This window comes from Fulmarus glacialis, unplaced genomic scaffold (assembly GCF_000690835.1).
Source record: "Fulmarus glacialis isolate BGI_N327 unplaced genomic scaffold, ASM69083v1 scaffold15804, whole genome shotgun sequence".
Taxonomy (NCBI): Eukaryota; Metazoa; Chordata; class Aves; order Procellariiformes; family Procellariidae; genus Fulmarus; species Fulmarus glacialis.
The window spans coordinates 2944-15745 of NW_009210043.1; the positions used below are offsets into that span (position 1 = coordinate 2944).

General features: G+C 47.8%; 1 protein-coding gene across 1 annotated transcript; it reads right to left on the reverse strand.

Moving 5' to 3' along the window:
- Positions 1-1060: 1060 nt before the first annotated feature.
- Positions 1061-12282, reverse strand: HPSE (heparanase). The gene is made up of 12 exons (XM_009577044.1): positions 12166-12282; positions 11424-11580; positions 10063-10188; positions 9511-9684; positions 8873-9044; positions 8225-8272; positions 6079-6172; positions 5352-5458; positions 4293-4407; positions 2243-2361; positions 1942-2088; positions 1061-1220 (listed from the first exon to the last, which is right to left on the reverse strand). The coding sequence occupies exons 1-12, from the start codon at positions 12280-12282 to the stop codon at positions 1061-1063; spliced, it is 1536 nt and encodes a 511-aa protein (XP_009575339.1).
- Positions 12283-12802: the final 520 nt, after the last annotated feature.

Below are 12802 nucleotides of genomic sequence, written 5' to 3' on the forward strand. Positions count from 1 at the left end.
GAGCAGGAGGGATGTCAGCCTGGCCAGCCAGGTTTGTCCCCAGGATGCTCTAAGGCCACCGAAGTCCCTCTGATGGTCAAGGGGTGAGGGTGGGTGGTTTGCTCAGTCTCTTTACTTTCCTGTTTGCTTGAGAACAGAAGAGACCTGAGCGAGTTAGGAAGCGTAAAGCAGAGCTTCACCTGTAGTAGGTTCAGGGAAGTCCTTCCAGAAAAAAACTGCGGGGTGGTGCAGGTTCAGGAGTTGTGAGCCCTCGCCATGCAGCCCACGGAGGGTTTGCCGGGGTACTGGTGGGCTCCTCTCCTTTCCTCCTGGGGAGGAAGTGTGTGCGGGCAGAGGTAGACCACTCTGCAGGAACAGCCTGCATTTTTTGTGTCAAAAATTTGCCTTTGGAAAGCACGTGGCCACAGCTCCATCTTGTGACTGAACTCTCCTAGCTTGGGAAAAACATGCGATGCTGCCCCAAATCCCATGGAGGACCTGGTTTGTCAGCAAAGCGTTTTCCCCTGCAGGCACCGTGACCTCGGTTTGCTTTGTGTGTCTCCGCTTTCCACCCCAAGATGCAACCACAGCCCCTCCTTGGGCTTCCCCACATGGTGCAGGCAAAATCACAGCTGTAGAGCTACAACAAAAACACTGCTCATCCTTTCTGAAGGGACTGCTTTAAGAGCTGTGCTTGCAGAAATGAGAGGGAGAGGGGAGGTTGCAGTTCTTGGCCAGCAGAGCCCCAAGCACAGTGAGAGAAGCTGATGCAGCTCCGTGCGTGGTGTGAAGAAGGGCCCCATGCTCGAGCGCAGCGACCCAGGCTGGACTGAGAGCAAAACCAGCCCCTGTGTGGGCTTGCTCTACCTGGAAAATTCTCCTGGGAGCTTAACAAGCACCTTTCACGTACAAATTACCCAGCAGAACCTCATGTCTTCCTCAGCCCACAGATCGTACCAGTGCCACCACATTTGCATCCCTTGCCAGAATTAAATCTCATGGTAGAAACGTGAATTTCTAGAATTAAACTTCCCTACTAGCCAAGTGTTTTACATTTATCCTGCGTGTGTGTATTAACCATTTAAATGCAAGCAATAGCTTTGGCGTTTTTGATAACATAAAAGCCGTAAGAGAAGGCTGGAAGGCCGAGTACGCTGCCGGGACCAAGGGGTTTTTCGATAAGCTCTGGCAGCGTTTTGTCATCCACCATCCGTAGCACACGGCTGTTCAGCTCAATAGACCTGGAGAGGGACAGAGAGACTGTTTGACCAGCTGTGCTCTGTTTGCCATCGAGCACAAACAGCTCTGGATCTGAGTGTAAACATAAAACTCAGTCCAAAGCCAAACTAAACTTCCCTTGAGGGTTTATGTGTGCACACACACAGAGCATCTGCTGCACTCCCTGTGCAAGGACTCCTTTAGAGTCAGAGCAGGTTGAAAAGTACATGTTTCTTACTCTTCTAGTGAGGTTAACAGCAGAACAGGCTTTGAAAAGTAAAGATTTTAATTGGTTTTTCTCCTGCAAATATTAAGATGTCTTCTATGCTCACAGAGCAGATCCTTCCCGTGCCGATGTATTAGCGGTAACAACAAAAGAAACCATACAAAGCCTGAACACGTTGCTGTAAATCAGGAGCCAGCACTTGGGAAAACAATATACCTCTGCTTGTGCAAAAGAAAAAGGACTTTAGCAGCTGGTCCAGAGCCCTGAAGCCTGCTAGAAAAAAGTTTCCCGATTAACATCAAACAAGCTTTTTGTACCCTAGCAAGCTTTAAGCAGCCTGATTTTAGGAGACCTCATTGAACAGAAGTTAGACCTTACTGAAAAAAACCCCAGACGACTGAACAGTAACCTCTTCCACGGCCCCCCCCACCCTGCAAACTGAACAAGGTGAGGTTTTAGAGGCCATCTAACTCTACTCACAATCCTTTCTACAGAGAGAGGAGGAATTGCACACTTACCTGGAAAGTATATGCTCTTTGCCATGAGGCAGTAAGAGGTACTGATCCACGTGCTTGCTTGATAAGTTATTCGGTAGCTGCAAATGTTGGGTAACGTTGTAGAGATTTAAGACAAACAACGTCACGTCCCCTTCTCTGTACTTTGGGCTGCAAGGCAAGAGAAGATGATGATGGGGATCAGGAGAGAAAGAGGTTTCACAGAAATAACATGCATCCTTGTGCTGTCCCAAATTGCTTTTGTTGGCCTGAGGGTGGCTGTGAGCTCAGTTTCTGGGATATTTTGCCCTTTCTGGAAGCTTACTGGAGGGCGTTCGTGCAGTGGAGGTAGACGCGGAGCTTCCTCTCGTCAGCTCCCGCCAGGCCGACCTGCAGCACCTTGGTACCCACCAGCTTCTTGTAGAGCAGCGAGAGCCAGTAGTCCTGGGAGGCACAAAAAGACATGTAAGCACTTGTGTAAAGCCAGGTACTCCACAGGGTGCTTAATGTAACGTTCATTTTGCTGGTAATTTCAGGGTTTTTCTCCCCATAATTTTTTGCTTTACCAAGTTCTTTACCATATCTATTTAAATTCCCACAAACAGCATAGCTAAAGAGAAAACCCTGCCTCCAAGCTGCAGTGCAGCTGTGTTTACAAGGTACCTTAGAGTCATTTTCCCCTTCATATGCAAATTTCGGAGCTCTTCCTGTGGGGGAGAGACTGTTTGCAATTTGGAAACGCCCTTCTGCAGGGTACAGAGCATCTCAGGGCTGAACCCGCAGGGGGAGAGCTGCCCTTCCTGCAGGAAAGCCTGTGCCCAATCCACAGGCGCAACGCCAGGAAGAAGCCCCCGACAACTTTTATGCCTTTCACTAACATCGTGCTTTTGAACAGGTCTCAGGATTAATTTCTGAACACCAGCCAAGAGTAAATCCTCGGACACCCCAGGACGACGTCCGAGCAGGGTGATGCCCAGTGCAGACTCAGTTTTTCCAGGTCTGCTTTTTTGTGCATCTTGACTGCTACTTTTCCACTATGAAGTCCACGACTGTACCAAAGAAAGCACGTGGTCTGTGCAGATGTGTTTTGGGGCTAGGAGGCCGCAGGCAGGCTGCATTTTGCAGCATTGCTTTTTTGAGAGCACAACCCCAGGGGAGGATGTGCTCTAGCTGGCGGGTTTCAGAGAGTTTCTCCCAGCTCATCTGTCTGTCTGTCTTTGAGGTTTTCCTAGAAGGAAAACTGTCCTGTTTCTCTCCTGAGTCACCACGAGCCTGGGGAAGTGACTTTTCCTGTTGGCCTGATGCTCAGCCCCTCTGCAAGGAGGTGCAGCCTTCTGACACTGCTGTGCTTCTTCATTTCATGTGCATTCTTCATGCTGTGCTAACTAAAACTGATGGACCTGGGTTTGGATTTCCCTGCCTCTAAAGCATTATTAGCTTGATTAGCATCTGTACTGCCTGTAGGTGAGGAACAAGGCGCATCCTTTCAGTCCAAATTAAATCTATTTTAAATGAGGGAATAAAAAGCCCAAAGCAACAAGCCTGACAACGCAGCCCCTGGCATAGAGACCAGCTGAATAGGCAGGACAGAAAAAACCCATATGCTGGGTTTCCTCTCAGATGGTCTCTATGAGCCTGTGAAAATCACAACTTGGAAGCAGAAAAATGAGAGAAAAGCTAAAAAGAAAGACGCTATCCTCTCACACCAAGGTAAGTGCTACTAGCACAAAGAAACATGCTGTACATGCAAGAACAATGTATAGTTCAAATAATGATGTTTCATCACAGCAGAATGTTATTTCCTAATAAACCCAACTATACTAAATGCATGTTTTCATTTAATTATCCTTCAGCCACTCCTGAAGGCTAAATATGCTCATGACCTAAGAAATGCTTGAGTCTTGACTTCACGTTGGTTTGGTTTTCACTTGGGATATAATTTATTATAATACCTCGTATCACTTCTGTTTAAAAGCTACTCATCACTCAGCTGAGAAGTACTCAAACCAAAACAGTCCATCCAGAAAAACCAAAACAGTCCATCTAGAAAAGCCTTGTGAACTCCAGAAGTGCCTGCATACAAATCAGAGCATCATGTCCCAGAAATCAGTCTCTGCTGTGCTGAAGACTAGCTGCATCCTTGCAGTTGCAGTAAATATCTTGTATCTATATATATAAAATGCGTGAACCCATAATGAAACATGAGCTAACTTTAGGTGCGAGGTGCTAACTTTAAAGATTAAACTGCGACTATTCTACAAAATCTGTCGCTATCTTGTGTTGTTAAAATAGCTGACTTGTATCTCCACATCCAGTGCTGCCTGTGCAGAAATACATGCAGCATTCAGACGGTGTTAGCAGGTTTGCATACGTACCGGCAAAGGCTCAAAGTTGGCATCCACCAGGTGATAGGTCCCTGCCCCGAAGAAAACCTGTCTCATCACCATGTCAATCCCCTCCCTGGCTGAAAGTCCAAGTTTGTCCAACCACCTGCCAAAAATTGAGGCAAACAACATGCAGATGAAATTGCTGACCTCAACTGTACACTGTTGCCCCTCTCCAACCAGCTTGGGAAGTAAGAAAGCAAAAATTAGGGCATGATGATGACTTCCTTAAAATCACACAACTAATTTCAATTCAAGTCTTGCATTGATTAACTTAAAAAATAATTTCAGATCATCTCTGAAGGTCCGAGTTGGTGGAAACAGTTGCTCCACTCCCCTGTTTGCAGGCGGTGGAAACCAGGAGCGGCAGCGGAGGCCCCTGAACTGGCCAAGAGCCTGAAGACTGAGAGAAATCATCACACCAACGACAAGGTTGCCTGCCATTACCAGGCTTTGACTTGCTGGCCCACCAGGCCCTGATGAAAAGATCATCATGCCTTATAGGAGGGAAACAATACCTTGCAAACATGTTTTTGGTTAATTTTCAAAGTGTGAACTGCACATTCCCATGCAATTTTATCTCCCTGAATCTACAAACTGATCAAAGTGCTAAGAAAAGTCTGAATTCTTTTATTTCAACAAAATGCTACAACTGAAGTCCTTGGAGTAAATTATTTTCATGACTAGATTTCCCTTTGGTTAGTTATGTGGTCGAAGGATGACATTGGAAAAGGACACCCATCTTGTGAACGACTTTCCGTCCTCACGAAAGGACAGAGGTAGCATTGTAAATTCGAGGGCAGAAATACAACTTTCTCATGCTTCCCGTTGCCCATTTCCTGTAAGAATCTGCTATTACCTGGGCCTACATGGAACCTCAGGCATGGGGGAAGCACACAGGGAACGGTGGGAGGGTTACGATCCTCAACCCACCCATTGCCTGTGCTCCCGGGGAAGCCTGAGGGAGACATTTCTCCCACAGGGCATGTACGCAACCCCCTTCAGCTGGTAAAATGTGTAATTTCCCCACACCTGTGTCATGGTACTCACATAAAGCCAGCAACATAAGTGTTGGACAGCCTGGGAGCTCCCCCTCCATAGGCAGAACTTGTCTCTCCTAGCCAGACCTTCTTGTTGGGCACGGTCCCACCAACAATCTGGCCGGTGTGGCATAGGGAAGAAGAGAAAGAGACAACAGTTAAGTTTTTTGGCTACTGAAATAATGGGAAATCAAAATCTTGTGCTTTAGCCAAATGCCTACATATAACGTTTGCATTTAAGGGATAACACCACCTGAGGTGGGATGTCACAGAAATTTTGATCAAAAGGACTAGAAGCAGATTTACTTCCTCCCCCTCCAAAAAATCACGGCCACGCACGTAGAACGAGACAAACGTTACTAAAAGCTAGGTCCTGTAAGTCTTCTCGTGCTAAGTAGTAGTATACTCTAAGTTATACTGTTCTCAGGATCTCAAAATATAAAGAAATTGGGGTGGGGGGCGGGTATGACCATAAATTACATCCCTGAGTAATGACTACATAGATAAATGAGAATGTTGTAGGTTTGTGATGTATCTGGCACCATGCTTGCTGCATGGCAAACTATTGGACCTCATTTATTATTAGTATCGTTAATTTTTTTTTTTAATTACAATGACAGCAGCACCCAAGCTTTGAGGATCCCTGTTTATTGCTAGTGAGAAATTGTACTTTATTCCGGATTCTCTGCTAACTCCTTGGAAACTGAACATGGGAATAATTAAACAGGACAGGGCACCTCCAAGACATCGCGTACAGCTGTGGCAAAGGTATCCAGCACTTTAGGGCTCAAGAAATCCTCCCTCGTTGCACTTCGTCCATTCACATAGTAACTGGAAATGGAAAAAAACCCCACAGCCAAAATTAAGGACAAATACCACCACTGGTTCAAAACACCACCGAAAGTACTAGGTTGCTTGATACATTTATCCACAGCACTATTTTTCTGTCCAGTTCTTTTTCTTTTTTTGTTTTCCAAATGTGTATGTATGTTGTTTGTATTTAAGGGACTGTCAGATATAATTACCTCAATGGAGGCAGGATATCACAGAAATTTTAATCAACAGAAGTAGTAGGGTTTTTTTGCATCTACTCATTTAGAATGAGGAAAACATCACTGAATAAGAGCCAGCTTCTGTAAATCTTCTCTTGCTGAGGAGTCTGACACTCCTATGTGATTACTTGCTTTACTGTATCAAGTTATATATTAAAAATATCAGATCCCAGCTTCTGTCCTTCTGTTGGGAGTATTTTGACCACCTGGAGGGGAACGGGATGGAGGCATCCCTATGGGATGAAGTTTGCCCTCCACCATGAGCAGAAGAGCTTTTAAGTCTGGTTTGTTTGAATAAAGATCGGGAAATTGGGATCCCTGTGGTTTTTGCATTTCACCACGCTATCACTCAGTCCTACCAGAAGTAGCTGAAGTCTTCCAGCCACTAGAGGAAGCTAAAACCCGATAATCCTAAATTAGTAAAGAAAATAATGCATGCGCATTTAAAGCAAAGGCAGCCACAGGGCAAGAACAGCCCAGGAAGGGGAGAGGACATGTTCTATGCCTTGCTAGCAGCTCAAAATACATAGATAAGTCATATATGTATACATATATATGTATAAAATATAAGCATGTACATCTTTTCCCACTGTTACCTGACTGCTACATGTCACCGTGCTGCATTTAACTCCGGAAAGAAAAACACCTTCACACGGAAATCACTTTCAAACATGTGGAGTTCATGGCAGGTGCCCTGGGGCCAACTTACCCCACTGCCCGCCTGAGCACTTTAAAACTGCATCTCTAAGCCATGGCACAAAAGCGAAGGGCTGGGGCTGTGCCGGTGCTGTTTGCACTGCGGGTGGGATCTGAGGGCGAGCTACCCACACACAGCCCGAACTGAGCTGGAGAGCAAACATAAGGGAGCAGAAGCTGCTAGCACTTCTCTATGGGTAAGGGTCAACCAGACCCGCAGGGCTTTTCGTTTATATCAAACAGACATAAATAGAGAAAAAAGGCAGCACGTAACGCATCAGCTAACAAGGCTTCTGCTGCATTTTTTACAATGAGTTGGGTGCATTTGCCAGCAGGGTCATCAGTGACTCCCTGAATTTGCTTTTAGGGAGAGAAGCTTTCACTCAAGCAGATTCAGCCTTTCTAATGCCAAGGAGAGCACCAATGTCAGGGGTACTGACTCTGCGTCAAAGCCCAGCCACCCACAGGTTGTTTAAAACCTTATGTTAAAAACCTTCTGCTCTTGCAGAAGTTCAGCAGAGGCATCTCTGCCGAGTAAGTCTGAGCTACCTTCTTTTCCTTTTATACGACACCCCCTTCTTCCCACAGGAAAGTGCATTTTATTTATAAGGGTTGGCAACTAGGAGCTTTGAGACAATCGTGGCTGCTGCTCAGATCTCACTAGGTGTTGGTACATGTTGATACATGGCATATGCAAAAAGGCTCAACGGCTGCAGAAACTCTCCTCGTGCAGGAGAGAGCTGTGATCTACCCCCTCGCGCTCTTCTGAGAAATAAAGCTGCCGTGCCATCTTTTTCTCTACATCCCACTTCTGTTTTTCTCCCTGCACGTACTTAGCAAGCAAAACGACCGTCTTGCACACGTTGCATTCCCCGCTGCTGTGCCTATGTTGCAATCCCCCACCACTGCTTTTGGGTCTCTGCACCAAGTAGCCTCTTTGGAGACCTTCTGCATTTCTGTAACGTGCTCCCTCAATTCATCTCTTATTCTGAGCAGAAGAGTTTGCAGACAGGCGCCCGAGGTACTGCTGAAAGGGGTATTTCACCCCCTCCTTCCTGTTGAGATGTTCAAATTGACATTTTGTAAAGAAAACAGGTGATAAACAGAGTAATGATGGTATCCGAATGGTACTTACTGGTGCCACGTGACAGAGTCGATCACCTTCCCTCCTGATTTCAGGAAACTGCAACCAGAGGGGATGCAGTGGAGAGTGGGGGGTTAGCGGGTACCAGTGATGGGTCGCGGCCCCCCACGAGTGAGCTGCCATGCACAGCCCTCCCCTCTCCCCCCCAGCTGGTGAATGATGAACGGCTTTGGGGCCACACTTGCATTGGCTTTTAAACGGGCTTTGGGCAGCCCGGCTGCCTCAGTGGGTTGCTGGATGAATTAATGCATGCGTAACACGCGGAGATTTCTAAGGTGAAAAGCTCTTGTTAACACAGCATTAGAGCCAGCGCTCAACTGAAACGTGTGTGCATCACTGAAGTACTGCTAAAGTCTTAGTTTCAGCTGGCTGAGTATTTAAGCCTTGAGCTCATGCATGCAGGTAAGATTTCACTCATCCATCGTCAAGGAAAAAACATTCCATGTTTCTAATTTAAAGAAAAATGCAGGAAATTAGTTCTCAGATAGACTGCATGTATCTATCTATACATCCTCACTGTCGATTTGGAGCAGAAAATCCTTAAAACCCTGCCCAGATGCCTCCTCATGCCCCCTGCATCTGGGCGCAGAAGAGCCACTGCTATCCACGCCTGCCCACCCTGGGGCCCCACAACCTTACCTTCTCAGCAGTCTCTGTGTGTGCTTTCGGGGCTGCCCAACGTCGGGACCATAGAGCTTTGCATGCTGGTAGAGGGTATAGTTACTCAGAAGTTGGCGTAAGTGAATAAAATCTTGCCCCAGCTGGAAGCCATCAATGTAGATGCCAGATTTCTTCCTGAAGCTATTGGGCTCTGAGGAAGACAGGCGCACATCAGCACCCCACTCTAGTTTCGGGGCATAAAATAGGGCAGCTTGCTCCATGTGGAGAGTGCAACCCCCTATGGCTTCACGTGATCTGGCACAGTACAGGTGAGATGTTTGAAGGTGATGAGCATGAAACCAAAAGCCTGGGTGACGCAGCGTGCTGCTTTCCAGCACTCTGTCCCAGCCAGTCCCCATAGGTGACATCCTGCACCTTGTGGGCCATCGTTCACCTCATCTCAGAGCCTTGGTAGGAGCAGCAAAATCGTCTCAATTTGCTCATTCATTGGGCCTTCTGTGAAATCCCTCCTTGCAAATTAAGACCTTAATATTTCCCAATAAAACATGGCCTTTATGGGCCATCATCCAAAACATCCAAAATTACCAGCTCATACCCTGCGGTGGTACCTTTCCAGGTGACCGCTGGCCTGGCCCACAAGCAGGCTTCGCGCTTACCGTTCCCGAGCTCCCAGGAGATGTTGTACCTCCGCGAGGCACAGTAGTCCAGCAGCGCCTGAGCATTCGAGCTGTCCCACTGCAAGCCATCTTTCCGCAGCAAGGCGTTGAGCCCAAAGATCAGGTGAAACCCTGAGCAGTTTGCAAAGCTGTAGAGAATATCCAGCGTATTTCCTGCGCAGAGGAGAAAGGGGGGATGTTTATCTCAAGGTTAGGGTGTGCTAGTTGAGCTCCAGCCAAGCGACAATCTTTAGCGCCTGTATTTATTTAGCCTGTATTTATTTAGCAGATGTGCCAAGCTCTCCCAGCCGGACAAAAGACACACCATCCTGTAAGGTGTTGAGATCCTCCCAACTCCTGCAGCAGCTGAATACTATTAAATACAAGGTAGCAGACAGTAGAAAAAGATTTCTTAGAAACATTTCACCCACTTAGAAAAATACTAATTTTCAGTGGTTTCAGCTCCTAACAGCTTATGACCCTTTTACCACAGGCAGAGATTTGCAGCCCCCTGGTTATAAACCCTAGCAGAAAAATCCATCGAAGTCTTACTTGTAATGGTGGTGTTTTTGTGCTTTTTCCGGTTATGCTCTGCAAGAATCAGCTTCTCCTGGTTGGGCCACTGGGCTAGCAGTAGCTTCTCAAGAGCAGCAAATGCAGGCCTCGAGCCACAAGCCTCTGTAGGGCAGAAGAAGCATGAGAGCAATTAAGTCCTCATCTTCATGGCCAGAGTTCAGCATGCAAAGGGTTGCATCCCTCAGGAGGAAGCACAACTGCTTGGTGTCAGGCTGAGAGCCACTTCTGTGAAACGCACCCCTACTTTCACAATGTTAACTACATACTAAAAGGGCTGGCTTGATGCATAAATACGTATTTTTTATATATATAATGTATATTTCCCAATTTAAGGTGATGGAGATGGCGGGGGAAGACTGCGCTGTGCTTCTGGAGGCTCGTATCGTGGCAGTCACACCCCAATAAACTATTTCAGCTGGAGCACCATCTGGAAACCCTTGTTCCAGGGAGCTGACAAAGCACGGACTGCGGTGCCTGAGGAGCAGATAAGCCACCCCAGCGTGCAGCGGAATGGCAGGGTTCATGGCCTGCCTTGCTGTGGGCAGATATGGGGCAATGCTTCCTGCGCTGCCCGTCTCATGCTGACTGCCCCGTATGGCTGCAATGGCAATGCTGGCAGGAGTCATAAGACACTTTTTCTTCAAAGCTCATGTTTTTTCTTGGCATGCAAACCAGGAGCGAGGCATAACCAGGGAGGAAGGCACGAGCCAGAGTCACAGTTACCCAAAGAGGAGGCGGCCGCTCAGCAAAGCAGTACGGGGGGAAAAGTACCACTCAACTCCACCACTCAAGGGACTTCAATGCAGTGGGAAACCTCACGCACCAGGACCAAGCTCGAGCAGTTGGCAGTGGTCCGGTGGGTTTGCACTTGCCCTGTCAAAGAAACAGGAGGGCAAGGCTGCCCCCCCAGCCTAGCTCTGGCTTTGCCCAAGATGGAGAAAACGGAAGCTCTGTTCTCATAAGATTATTTCTTCCATCCATTACTTAATTTTCGTAATGAAATGACTACTTTTGAGCTGATCTTGACCGCCTCCCAGGCGGCAGGGGAGCTCCCAAGGCTGCTGCCAGGAGCACAGGGTGGCAAAGGGAGAGTCCCAGCAGATGCAGGGATGGACATGAAGTCCCCCTGTGTCCTTCCTCTCTTTCCCACGGCTGCCACAGCTCATCCCACGGACCATGCTGAAGGTCCACAGATCTCCTCTCCACGGAGGAGAGCAATGCTGACCCTGTGGAGGACCCCCAATGCTGTCGCCGTGCCCTTGTAGCATCCCCAGCCTGCAAAGCCACCTCCTAAACCCACAATGGTTTCAAGTCTAACATGTTGATGTCCATTTTACCTTGCTGGGCCTGAAGTTCCCAGAGGATTTTTTCTTCTGAAGTTGAATCCTTGTTGGGATCAAAGATGAGAAAATCTGTCTCGGTGCCGCCAAACCTCAGGAAGCCTGGGGAGAGGGCCGTGGCCAGGGCGCGCAGTTTGGGATTGCTGAGGAAGGGACGTCAAGAAACAGAAGAAACACTATATTCATGCAGACTATGGCTTCTGTGTAGACGCTAAACATGGCAAGTGCTTGGAGGGACGCTCTGCAGCAGGTGACCAGGGGCTACCCAGTAGCCTCAGGGCACTCCTGGCCCCTCACTGGACCTGTACCCCAGCCCTCTGCACTGTGCAACAGAGACACTGCTGGCCGAGTGGGCCAGGAGAGCATCAGTGAGGCAGCGAGGGGGAGGCGTGCCCCAGGGAACACGCTCACAGACAGGGAATCAAATCCTGGGGGCAAAGTAAGGCAATACTTCAAAACAGGTATTTTTTTTGTCCTAAGCATCCTTCTCCCCTAGACTTTTTGGTTTTGTTTATACAAAACTAACATACCAGTCCTGTGAGAAGGTGGACATAAAACTGACTTTACACCATCAGTCCCAATTTCCATCAATGACAGCCAAAGCGATTGCTTTTGTACCCAAGAGAGATTAAGGGTCCGTGCTGGGACAAGCGTTAGCTTTAGCAAAGCAGGTTTATAAAATAACATAAGCTCTGCCTCTGTGACTTGCGCACACCCGCACAGGATGTGCAGCACCGACATGCAGCTTTTCTGGGGGAAACCACGAGGCATCGGAGGATGCCGGGCACACAAGAACTATCTGCTCGGTGGTGACACACAGCAGATTAGAGGCCACCAAGTACTTCCTGATCCTCATGGTGGCGGGGCTGGCCCCAGACTGAACCCCAAGGTGTGTGGTTGGGGCTGGAGGTTGGAGACCTGAGCACTTTCCAGTAAAGCTGGTGTCACCTTTCTCCTCACCTTGGTAAGGAGCAAAAGATGAAAGTGGTAGGAAGAGGGAAATCAGGACTGGAGAAATACTGTGGGGCTGAAAAATGGGATCAGACAGATGAAAAGGAAAGAATTAAGATAGCTTCCAAAAAAGATAGAATTAAAAGGAATAGAGTACAAAAAAATAGAGCAAAAGCAGGGAAGAAAAGGCAAGAGAGAGATCAGAGCCAAAAGAACAGGCAGGGAACACCGTCACTCAGCAGTCCAGAGTTGTTCAGTGTTACCCAAGGGGGAAAAAGGCTTTATTTTTAGGATCTCTCGATTCAGCTTTGATGGTGACGGACCTTCCTCAGCATTTATTTGACTTTATGTTGACAGTGCCCCGGCAAACGTCTGCAAAACTGCCCGAGGACTCAGATGATTTTTACCTCGCGGAGGGGCAGGGC